Here is an 11,694-nt window from a genome sequence, read left to right as displayed (position 1 = left end):
GGCTCCACCTTAAGCTCCAAGCATTCTGCATCACTTGGAGAGCTCCCAGCCCTCTCCCACAGAGTTTAGAGCACGAAGATCTCCTGCCTGATGGAATTGGATTAGCAAACCTATTCTCCCTCAAGTCAGAACTGGAAACCTTTTCAAAGTTGCATTTAAACATGTTGATTTGTGCCTGGCATCTCTCCAATTAGAGACGACAAATTGGATTATATCTGCTGCTGTCAGATTATCTAATTCCACAGCTCAAAAGTGATAAAAGGATGTTGTATTAAAGGCTGAGCTGCTCGATTAATTTTATCTCCCTAAACTGCATCCCTCACTGAATACAGGCATTCTGGGTTTCACAGATGGAAGGGGTGTGAACTTAAGAGTTCCTGAAAATGACTAAATATATTTAAAAAAAAAAATGCTAATGCTGTGAATGTTTGTGCAGGGAGAGACCGTAAAGGTGGAGTAATCTGCTTTTTAGTTTAAGCACAAAGAGAGTGAAAAAGATAAATGAACGCAAGCAAGATAGAGCTGGATGCTTTCTGCAGCAACACACACGCTGTCGTAACAAATAACAGATATGGATATTATGTAACTACTATATTAAGGTTTTACCCATGTCCCATTTTCTTTCTTTTTTTTTAACCTTTAACACCATTCACTACAAAAAAACCTTTTAAACAAATATTGCTGGATTTATTGTTTGGTTATTGTTACTTTACCAAAATAGATAAATGTTGGTGATCACTCCATTTGTGAGACTCTGAGGCACACGTTACTTTAATGCGCTCACCTCCACTAATTGAATTAACTTCACCCTATAAATTAGCAGGCTGAGCCTCCTATTAGGGCCAGAAATATATTTAGTGTCACAATAAGATTGATGCACAAGTGTTAGCAAACATCATCTTCGCAGACACAAGTATTCACCTTTATTTGACACACTTCACACATGTAATGTGCACTCTTCATTTTTCATCAGGTATTCATAAAACACAATATACTGAAACTATATGTGAAACAGTGAAGCTTTTATATGTGGCTTTGGTTGCAAAGACCCCTCTTCACAGCCAAACATGAACTGAATATGAAGTTGGATCATATGTTGAATATAGTCACAAGCTCCGCATAACTCCATAACTACATAAAAACAAATGTAACAACACTAACTGGTGTAAGAGGTGAGTCTGGCAGGAGAATGTCGTTCATCATCATAAATTGGCACAAATCCACACTGAAGGCTGTCCGTTTGTTTGTCTTTTGTCTCAAGTAGACACAAATGTGTACTCCTTATGATGTTGCTGTTATTAACGTCCATGAGCCCTCCCAGAAATTGTTCAAGTTTTCCATCACTTTAAAAAAAATAGATTGTAAAGTGTGTTTGAGAGGGGCTAAAGACGTTCAACTAAAGAAGAAAATCAAGTGACCAACAGGTGTAGGAAAAGACACAGTGTTGACCAAATATACACCTTATTGGATCCTGTGTGTCGCCTCATGCATCACTCTCCTTCGGGAGTGGCTGATTGTAGGTCGGGCTGTTGACGTTGATGGAGTTGGGGAAAAAAGACGGTATGTATGGCATGACGCCCATCATAGGGCTGGACAGCGGGCTCTCATTTGACATAGGCATGGGGATGATGACATCATCTTGGTCCCAAACGTGGAAGGCATTCGGGTGGCAGTGGCCGAGGGTAGGTGGGGCGTGCAGTGGGGCGTGCTTCACCTCTCCGTCTTTTTTCAGGTCGTCACTGATTGGGCCCAGCAAACAGTCTGTGGACGCATAAGAGAGAGATTGCTGTATTGAACTGTATATGTACTCCACCACCTTGAGAAAAACCTTCACCATCTTGTACTGCACAACGTAGCTGCTTGTTACAGCAATTTTGCCAAAGTACAAAATATTTTTTTTTAGTTATGCTACAACAAGAAAACCGTATTTGCATTAACTGTAAAATGTTCTCAAAACATGTTTCAATTTAAGCATCGTATATGGTAAAAAAAACAAAAAAACAACAAGGCATGATAACAAATTACTGAAGACTTTGAACAGTTTATAGATAGTCTTGTATTGAGTGTTTAAGTGCATCACCCCTGATATTTATCTAATTGAGCCAAAACTAATAACATGTACTCATCCCAATGACATGACTGTAGCTGTAAACACACCTTCCTCCTATTTAATCAAACTAACACCTACATGAATGTTCAAGAAGCAATTAAAAATGATTATGTTTAGTCGGTCGACGCCAGCTCCAAACTACATCAACATATTTGTACACAAAGACAGATTTATATAAAAATCAATGGGAGTTCTAGTATACAACTAATGCTAACTTAACATGAGACAGCTACCTCTAATAGACTTGAGTACCTGTTATATCCAGCATGAGGTCTTTGATGAGGTGACCCACGATAGCGTAAGCCACAGAAACTACCACCAGAAGGGCCACCGTGACGTAGAGGGCAGCTTTAGGGATCTGGATGAGGTCTCTGGAGGGAGGCTTGTACTCCTCGTACAAAGGCTCCACATCTTGAACCAAGTACTGGAATGACGGTCCACCTCCATCCGTGTAGTTAAAGTTGTCCATATTTCCAGAGTGGGAGCTTATTCCTCCAATGGCCAGTAGTTATTTCATTATATTCAAAGTGAAAATAAGTGACTACTGCTTAAAGAAAACAAGAGTCTCTATATTTTATCGTTTAAAAAACGTTAAGATAAAGCAGATGGAAGAGTGTCACCACTTATCCAACATTAAAGTAGGTCAGTGAATGAATTCACCCACCTGTCAATACCAAGTTATTGCAGCTTCCAGGTTAAATACATTTGGATCCTTCCGGTGCCTTTCTTCATAATTATTAGTATCTAATTGTTGTCATCAGTTCATCCTCCACCGGACAGCAGGACATCTCAGACTGTGTCCTCTCTGCTGTGTCCTCTCTGCTGACATAATCCAGACTGTGGGCGGTGACTCAGAGGGGCGGAGAGAGAGGGATGCAGGGATTACATTTCCAATCACTGCAGCGATCAATCAGTCCCCCTCATCCCCATCCTCATCCCACACAGATTACTTAATCCAGAGTGAGTGCTTTGCTCTCTCGCACCATCATGCTCACACACATATCCTTCAGACTTCCTGACGGGAATGGTTGAACATGAAATCCCACCACACTCCCAGATTTGTCTCTGTCCTAGTCAATAATATTGTAATATAATTTCTCATCTCTTTGGTGTCTCTCATTATGTTTTCATTACATATTCATAAATGTGGGGGTAAACATTGGTCAAAAGTATTTTCATGCTCTGCTACTTTGCACCTATGGCCATCTAATCCTATTTTTTCTCCTAACTTTTTAAAATGTTCAAATAACACTCTTTAAGATGGAAGCCCATTTCTACCATTGTCAGAAAAAATAAACTTTCTCAAAATAATGACTTATCCCAAAGTAAAAATGACATACTATCCCAAAATATTGACCTAGTATATCAAAAATATTGACTTATCTCCAAATAATGTGATACTTCATCAAAATAATGAATTAGGTTAGTAGGCCTATGTCATTATTCTGATTCTAGATACTAAGTAATTATTTTAATTAAAGTTTCTCTTTTTTTCTGACAGTGTCGGAAATTGGCTTCCATAATTAAGTAAGACGTCATACGACATAATTATTATTTTTTTTTTTTCAGAATTACCAGACTTCTCATCAAAAAATGTAATTGAGTGCGTTTCCAGTGTGTTGTTGCTACCTTACCTTTTCTGTTGCTGCTAACCAGGTGAGAACACCTCCTAATTTAACCATATACCATATTATATAATTATGACATGTATGACTGTAATTTTAACAACGTAAAAAAACTAAACACGTCACACGGGTTGCGGTATTTCGACTTGTTTAACAACAATTAGCATAAAAAACCGAAACCTCGGCACTAACGTTAGCACCTAGCTAACGGTAAACTCAGAGTTGACGTGAAGTCAGCCAACAGTACTTTAGCGCCTGTTTGCAAACTAACATTATGTTTAAGAATAAAACGTTATAACAATGTGTGCAACATGCTTTAACTACATGACTGTATTCATTGTGTCTTTTATAAGCGCGGAGCTAAAGCTAAAGCTGCAGCTAACGTTAGCTATAGCTAGCTAACGTTAGCTGCAGCAATCTCCTTTCGGCGTTTACCAACGTTACATTATGAAACAAATAACGTGCGCTTATTGCTGCTGTGTAACTGTTAACACTACTGTGTTGTAACCGCTGTCTTGTTTTACTGGATTCAGATTTGGCCCTGCGGAGTCTGATAATGGATTTATCATTTGACGATGACGCATTCACCTCACGGTCCTCTCGCATGAGCGAACACGAAGACTCTCAGACGGGATCGGAGTATCGCGTCACACCAGAGATCGAGGAGTCACAAAATATGGTATTTCTATAACGCAATTTCAGCAAAATATGAATTTATGGGAGCACAACACAGAATTACTGTGAAGAACGTTATAGAAACAAAGTTGTGTCATCATGGTGTTATTTTATGTTGTTTTTTGTGAATACATTTAAAAATAGACGCACGTTTCCCCTAAGGTTTTCTTTCAGCCCCCTGGTTCTGACGGATAGTTGTTTTTCATTATCCTTGACTATATAGAAAGAAGACACCGACTCATCAAGATGTATGTCCATGAGCATTACTGACCTTCATGAGCATACCAGGTACAGCAAACACCAGTCCATTCATGAAAGAGATCATTATTTTCCTGAGCATTTCAGTTCTCTTCTCAGTTTATCAACAATATTTTTTTTGATACAAAACAAAAAAATAATAACCACAGCCATGAGGAAAATCCAGACCAAAGATCACACAACTCCATTCACCAAATACCATCAGCAACAAGTAATTGTGGCAGAGAAAAGAGCAACAGCCTATAGAAGAAGAAAACCACAGAAGGCGCTGGAGATGGCGAGGCCATATCTCTGCCAGCTTGCCTCCAGCATCACAAGGCACGCACTCTCCAGAGGGAAAAAGGAAAAGAGGCAGACCACCTGTTGCCAAGACCTGGAGGCAGACTTGAAAAGGACTGGCCAGACATGAGGTTTCAGTTGGAGAAATTGGCTCAGGGCTATGAGGCCTGTTTTTTTCAGCGACCTATGCCTGCAGCAGGTCTATAGGCATTGATGATGATCAGTTCACTTGCCTCAGAATGGACACTATATGCTATTGTTCAGCAACAAGGACCCCATTTAGAGTTCGAGTCACATTAAAAACTGCTTGTGTATCCATATGTTGTGTTGTAGCTCAAGTATAGATGACATCAGCAGGAGACTTCAGGAACTGGTGGAAAAAATAAATGACCGTCGCACCAATGACCAAAAAATGTTGGACGGCTTGCAGCAGAATTTAGAAGACAAGGTAAACACTTATCTCAATACCAATTTCATTACTTTCATGTTTGGTCTGAATAAACTTAATGCTTGAAAATAAAATGTGAACTGAAGAGTGACACTTGTACTATTGTTGCATCGTCTCTGTTCACAAATGTTACCTTCTGGTCATGGGACTACATTTTTCAACCTTACATTTTATCCTCTAGGTGACAGAGATGAGTCGGCAGATGAGTGAGAACACGTATAAGATTTATGAAGTGAACAATAACGAGATGCAGGTGAAGCTGCAGGAGTTGTCCGAGGTGCTGGAGAGATGCACTAAGCTCGACACTGAGCTTGTGGCGGCCACCCAGGCGCTGGCAAGTCTCAGTGGGAAGCTTGCTCTGAGCCAGACATCAGAACCCTGATAAACTAAAAGTCAGTATTGTTTTGAAGTAGTGCTGGATGACTCAATGTGTTCTTTTGTTCAGTATATGGAGTATTCAGAATAGTTGACTTTATCCAAACATGGGAATGAAAAAGATTTTTGTTTAGTTTCCTCTTTCTTCTTCCTCTTTCTTTCCCCAAGAATATATAGCCGACTGTTTCCTTTGTTGTCAGGACAGTGGTTCAGGTTAAAGCACATGATTGCAGTCAAAGAATATGAAAAGAAAAGTTCAATCCATGTTTTTACATTTGTACAATTTCAGTATCTGTTGATTTAATAAATAAAACTAGCAAGAACATGATAAAGCACATTATTTGGCTCTCAGGTATGAATATTTTACAGAAAAACTGAAATGCATCAGCACAGGTAATGCCATTCCTCGGACAGACAGTAATTTACATATGATGATATAAAATGAGAGAATTATCGCAGTCATACTGTATCTCTCCGCTCATTCAAAGCCATTTATTTAAATTCTAAATTCTATCGGATAATCACAAAATAAACCAACTCATAATGCCGCAACTTTTACATGCATCGTGCCCAGTCAGTACCTGAAGCATACTTTAGACTTATTTACTGTAAAAATATCACAGTTGGACCCAATGCTTAGTTATATTGACCTTAAATATTCAGTAAAAAATACCAAATAGAGGCAGTAGTAAAGTAGTACTTTGAAAACATATACATGTAATAAAGTATTAGCCCACCAGGCAAACCTCATAATGTAAGGCAGAGTAGGTGTCTGAGTCTGTCCGATGGGAAACAGGTAGCACAGCACTAATCCACTTCAACATTTACTTATCAACGGTGAAAGACTGCAGTCCAGTGATGGCTCTGCCCAAGATCAAAGCATGAATGTCGTGGGTTCCTATAGACAACAATGAAAAAACATTTTAAAAGAGTTGTTTTTACATGCAGAGATAGTTCAGTTGTCAGTTAAAAAAAAATGGTTAATATTAATTTTAATCATGTGTGTTGTATGAAGTTGAAAAATATATTTCTTGATCAACCCCGAATAATCTATGCACTGCTGACCTCTGGTGGTAGATTTACATACTTGCAGATAAAGTTTTAAATCCTTTTCACTAGAAGTGTCCGAAGCATGCTGAAGCCGACCCAGAATCTTGCTTTTATCAAAAGTATTTTCAATCAAAAACTGTCTTGATTAGCGGGGGGGCGATCTGAGTTGACCTTAGCGATAATGAGAGGAACAGTACTGTTCTTAGTCATGGAACGGAGCACTCACACTAGTCAAACAATGTGGACTTCAGGCTCAATCAAGCACGGAACAGGTAATAATAGTGTGAGTGAGCCCTAATGCCTTCCATTGGTCTTTTTGAAAATGCTAAAAAAAAAAAAAATAGAAACAAGATGTATCCACTAGTGTGTGCCTACCCTCATATGTGTTGACGGCCTCCAGGTTCATGACGTGCCGGATTATGTGGTACTCATCTGCGATCCCATTTCCTCCCAGCATGTCTCTGGCTTGTCTGGCAATATCCAAAGCCTTGCCACAGCTATTCCTCTTTAGCATGGAGATCATATCTGGTGCTGCTCTATTTACATACACACACATTAAAGAAAAACATGTTTTTAGTAGCAGAGATGACCAGAAATGTAAAGATAGACGAAGAGAAGACTCACTTCTTCTCATCAATTAGTCTTCCCAAGGTCAGACATGACTGCAGCCCAAGCGTGATCTCTGTCAGCATGTCAGCCATTTTCTTCTGCATCAGCTGGTTCCTGGCCAGTGGCACCCCAAACTGGATTCTGATTGAGGATTAAACATGAAGATCAATCCTTCTCTTAAAAAGCTGAGGCTGGCATAACACAAAGAGATAATGTGGATAAATACAGTAATGCTAGTGTTGCCACTGTTTTCACTGGAGATGGATTTTGTTACGTCTGCAAGGTTGTCTGACCTTAACTTTAGTAAAGATAAATGCTGTTGACAGAACGTCATGTACCTGTCCAGAGTGTACTGTCGGGCAGCATGGAAGCAGAATTCAGCAGCTCCAAGAGCTCCCCATGCAATGCCATACCGGGCGTTGTTCAGACAGCCAAAGGGACCCTGGTAGAGAAGGTCAACAACAAAAGAAATGTGAGATATTGTTGTAATATTTAAGTTAAGTTAAATCTAGTTATGTCGGAGCTGAACTTGATCTACCGGTATGTGAGCGGCCACTTACAGCTAGACCAGAGACGTTGGGCAGTAGGTTCTCCTGGGGAACTTCCACTTCATCCATCAGGATCATGCCGGTTGCGGACGCCCTCAGTGAGAACTTACCCTCGATCTTGGGGGTGGCGAAACCTTTCATTCCGCGCTCTAAGATGAAACCCCGCACCTTGCCGTCTTCACACTTAGCCCACACCACTGCAATGTCTGCCACGGGGGAGTTTGTGATCCTAGCAGTGGAAGGAACAAGAAAACCATTGACTGCATGATTACACATTGAAGGATTTCATTCAGACCCAAGCATTATTTATTTAGAATTGTAATTTTGCGGGCAGACTTTAGTGTGTGATGGCAGCTCTGTAGTAAAAGTTATTTTCCAATGATTAGTCTCCGAACACCAGACCCAGTGGTAGACAGCAAACAGAGTAGTGTACATTTAAACTGCCTTATAATCCAAAACTAAAGGTGATGGAATTAATTTTCCCTATTCTTCTTTGCAGAAAAAAAATATATAAAAAAATGACTTTGACATGTGAAGTACTATTGTGAATTTCTCTTTGTTTTATTGCCATCATTTATATAATAATAAAAAAAAAATACCATCTGAAGCTTTGAGAAAACACTCTTCTTGTATGCGTCTGTCTACTTACCACGTCTTGGCTCCGCTGATGCTGAAGGTGCCGCTTGATGGGTTGTATTTGGCCTTGGTCTCCATACTGCTGGGATCACTGCCGTGGTTGGGCTCTGTCAAGCCAAAGCAGCCCAGGATTTCTCCACGAGCTGCAACATCAAACCACAATGAATGAAAACATGATGGACAATCTTTAAACCGTCCTTTGCCATTTACAAAAAAAAATGCTGTGTACAAATGCAGAAAATGTTGCTCTGACCAAGCCGGGGCAGGTACTTCTCCCTCTGGGCCTCTGTGCCATAAGCATTGATGGGGTGCATGACCAGTGAAGACTGGACGCTCATGACCGACCGATACCCGCTGTCCACTCTCTCAACCTCTCTGGCGATCAAGCCGTATGCCACATAACTAGTGCCTGCACAGCCGTACCCTGCAGGGAAAATAAAACAGTGTCAATGTGCTACAAGTGATCCTCATTCGAAACATACAGAAAACAACACAGAACAAACACGCTGTTCTTTAAACAACAATATTGTAGGACAATAATGATAATGGAGGTTTTTTTTCTGTTTACCTTTAATAGTTGGGCCTAGGACGCCCAACTCTCCCATCTCTGAGACAATCTCACGGTGGAAGTCTGTGGCATGGTGCATGTTGGGAAAAACAGAAACCGTCAAATATTTATCAGAAAATAAGACATTTCTGCATAACTAAGCTAACCTAATAAAAAGTCAAAACCTGACTTTGGATAGATGACAAAAAAAAAAAAGTCTTTGAGATGGACATAAGTTAGTCCTATATAATTAAAATGTGATGACATAAACATTCTTGTAATGTTTGTTAGCGTAGTAACTGACAGGAAGTAAACTTGGGTTAAAGCCGTTGCCCAAGCAACAGTCTGTGTGCTTTTCTTACGTTCATGTCTGTTAGCCATGACGATTCTGGGCATGAGTTTTTCCTGACAGTAGTCGCGAAAGGAGTCCCGGATCATGATCTCCTCCTCCGTCAGCTGACCCTCCAGATTCAGGGCATCCCGCCAGTTGAACGCCACCTTGGCTGAGGGTACAAAAACATGCACACAGAGCGACACGTGCAGCCGCGGTTACGTCACCGTGACATGAGACCAACAGAATGTGTGAAGGAACATGGACGGATCAAGTTCAACTTGAAACAACTTCAACTTACGTGTCTTTGTCTGCTTTTTGATTTCAGGATCTAAAATGAAGAAAAATCAAAAGTCTTGAGTCTTTTGTCGTCTTAGACAAAATGAATGAGTTAATGAAGGAACTGAAATGTACCTTTGACAGCTGTAGCAGCTATGCCCTGGGCTCTGGATGTAGTGACAACAGCACATTTCTGGCTGCAGGAGAGAAGACGGGTGACGGCACCTCTGAGAGCCATAATTTTGCTGGATAAAGAAAAAAAACAGACATAATAAAGTTCTATAATTCCTTAAAGTGAAAGATTAAACAGATTGCATTTGTCACACATACACACAAGTACATATATAGTGATAATGTCAAACTTTCAGGCAGTGAACAGTCCTAGAAATGATAAACCGCATACCACAATATACCCAGCATACACATTAAAATGAGTAAATATATACCCAAGAATGTAAACATTATGAAAGTACAGAATGAATTGACCAGTGCAGATGAAGTGGCAACATTATGTATACCTGAATGCCCATGGTCAGTAAATGACACATTGTTATACAACAAAGTTGTAGGTTGAGTTGCCAGAATCATGAAAATCAAGCAAAACTTTGGGCAACAATCCTCTCAATTAGCTTCTAAGGAGCTAATATTATTTCTTATTGCGTTATTATCACTGCATGCAGGACTAAAGCTATAGTGAGTATTGATTATTGGGTTAGAATACAATAGACATTGATGAGAACAAACAACCACGATGTCTCTTTGTTGCAACGTCCGAATACACCAAATCTTACATCAACTTGTCCGTGCAACAATTACATTTAGTTACTTTGTATCTTCTTTTTCTGCCAGGAAACGTTGCTCTACAGTACCTTCTGTTCCTGCCGTCGGGTTTTTCCTGGTGACTAGAAGTGGTTATGTGAGGCTCTCAAAGTTGGTTAAATAATGGTTCGCCTGGCTGCTACGTCACGGGGATACGTAACGTCAAACATGGGAGCTCTTTTCCTCCATGACAGGTGAGGCAAAAAGACAACAGAGGTGCGGGAATTTAGGCAACCATCGCTGGACTGTGTTTCTGAATGGTAAAACATTGACGATATTAATCGGGGTTTTGAGTGGCGGAGTGTTTGGTGGTGCTTGCTGAAAAGTTCCAGTAAGGGTGTATTACATTTCCAACCCGTTTCCACACTCAAAATGGCGCATATGGATGACCGGCCAGCCGGGGTGTGTGAGGAGGGTGTCGGCTGACGCCCCTCCAGCTCATTGGCTGGTAAAATAAGGAGCCGCGCGCGTGCACGTTGTCTGAGGGCCTGTATGTCGGATGTCCCCAAATTGTATAAGTGACACTGCAGCTGACAACAACAACTACATCAATAATACTCATGTAAACTGTGGTGTTTACACGTGAGGTGCTTATATTGTGAGGGAAATGTTATGTGGATGATAATGCAAAGGAAGTATGAGAAATCTGGTCTCTACCATTTAAGATAGAAACAAATAATAAGACAAGTCAAATAAGACTAAAAGGTAAAAAAGATAAATTGTTTTGTATTATTAGCCTGCATTTTAATGAGAAAAGATAGATGACCCGGTACAATGTTACTAGCTAGTATACTATTTGTTTTTTCCTGGATAAAAGTTGAACCAATTAAAATACATCAATAACATTTAATAAGTTGGTTTTACCTCATAATAACAATGTTACCAGCTTTGTAACATGTTGGCATATTTGAGGTGCATGAAATACTTTCATGATTTGCTTAAGAAAGCTGATATCATTTTATGTATTTATTACCAGCACGCCTGACACTTTTGAGGCAGGTGCAGTCACCTGTCTGTCACCTTCCAGCCAGTTAAGTTATTATGATACATTTTTTAAACATGATATTTTCTGTCAGAGGAATTTTTCATTTCTGTTGGAATTTTG

The 11,694-nt window shown here is 40.0% G+C and overlaps 3 protein-coding genes across 4 annotated transcripts; 1 reads left to right on the top strand and 2 right to left on the bottom strand.

The window, feature by feature from the left end:
* Positions 1 to 890: 890 nt before the first annotated feature.
* On the bottom strand, positions 891 to 2,910 carry LOC311010889 (uncharacterized protein). The gene is made up of 2 exons (XM_084005532.1): positions 2,363 to 2,910; positions 891 to 1,761 (listed from the first exon to the last, which is right to left on the bottom strand). Exons 1-2 carry the CDS (start codon positions 2,577 to 2,579, stop codon positions 1,484 to 1,486), a joined length of 495 nt encoding a protein of 164 aa, XP_083861658.1. The 5' UTR covers positions 2,580 to 2,910; the 3' UTR covers positions 891 to 1,483.
* A 795-nt stretch (positions 2,911 to 3,705) lies between these two features.
* On the top strand, positions 3,706 to 6,152 carry syce2 (synaptonemal complex central element protein 2). The gene is made up of 5 exons (XM_084005289.1): positions 3,706 to 3,766; positions 4,269 to 4,414; positions 4,634 to 4,698; positions 5,281 to 5,395; positions 5,577 to 6,152. The coding sequence occupies exons 2-5, from the start codon at positions 4,292 to 4,294 to the stop codon at positions 5,775 to 5,777; spliced, it is 504 nt and encodes a 167-aa protein (XP_083861415.1). The 5' UTR covers positions 3,706 to 3,766; positions 4,269 to 4,291; the 3' UTR covers positions 5,778 to 6,152.
* Positions 6,153 to 6,274: 122 nt separating this feature from the next.
* gcdha (glutaryl-CoA dehydrogenase a) lies at positions 6,275 to 10,787 on the bottom strand. 2 transcript variants are annotated; one of them, XM_084005287.1, is made up of 12 exons: positions 10,640 to 10,787; positions 9,906 to 10,015; positions 9,793 to 9,822; positions 9,523 to 9,663; positions 9,182 to 9,244; positions 8,867 to 9,037; positions 8,627 to 8,756; positions 7,990 to 8,206; positions 7,768 to 7,871; positions 7,445 to 7,570; positions 7,196 to 7,356; positions 6,275 to 6,668 (listed from the first exon to the last, which is right to left on the bottom strand). In XM_084005287.1, the coding sequence occupies exons 2-12, from the start codon at positions 10,006 to 10,008 to the stop codon at positions 6,595 to 6,597; spliced, it is 1,320 nt and encodes a 439-aa protein (XP_083861413.1). In that variant the 5' UTR covers positions 10,009 to 10,015; positions 10,640 to 10,787; the 3' UTR covers positions 6,275 to 6,594. The 2 variants fall into 2 exon arrangements, with proteins under 2 accessions (XP_083861413.1, XP_083861414.1); XM_084005288.1 differs by having other exon boundaries at positions 10,587 to 10,687.
* Positions 10,788 to 11,694: the final 907 nt, after the last annotated feature.

This window comes from Eutrigla gurnardus (assembly GCF_963514095.1).
Source record: "Eutrigla gurnardus genome assembly, chromosome: 3".
Classification (NCBI taxonomy): domain Eukaryota; kingdom Metazoa; phylum Chordata; class Actinopteri; order Perciformes; family Triglidae; genus Eutrigla; species Eutrigla gurnardus.
This window is presented reverse-complemented; position numbering and strand designations above follow the sequence as displayed.

Bases quoted from the DNA above. Each gene is read 5' to 3' on its own strand.
- LOC311010889 (XM_084005532.1), bottom strand. From the start codon at position 2,579: ATGGACAACTTTAACTACACGGATGGAGGTGGACCGTCATTCCAGTAC. The intron at 1,762-2,362 runs GTACTCAAGTCT...ATGCGTCCACAG, and splicing joins CCTCATGCTGGATATAACAG to ACTGTTTGCTGGGCCCAATC.
- syce2 (XM_084005289.1), top strand. From the start codon at position 4,292: ATGGATTTATCATTTGACGATGACGCATTCACCTCACGGTCCTCTCGC. The intron at 4,415-4,633 runs GTATTTCTATAA...TTGACTATATAG, and splicing joins TCGAGGAGTCACAAAATATG to AAAGAAGACACCGACTCATC. The intron at 4,699-5,280 runs GTACAGCAAACA...GTTGTGTTGTAG, and splicing joins GACCTTCATGAGCATACCAG to CTCAAGTATAGATGACATCA.
- gcdha (XM_084005287.1), bottom strand. From the start codon at position 10,008: ATGGCTCTCAGAGGTGCCGTCACCCGTCTTCTCTCCTGCAGCCAGAAA. The intron at 9,823-9,905 runs GTACATTTCAGT...TCTTCATTTTAG, and splicing joins AGCTGCTACAGCTGTCAAAG to ATCCTGAAATCAAAAAGCAG. The intron at 6,669-7,195 runs GTAGGCACACAC...TGTTGTCTATAG, and splicing joins GGCCGTCAACACATATGAGG to GAACCCACGACATTCATGCT.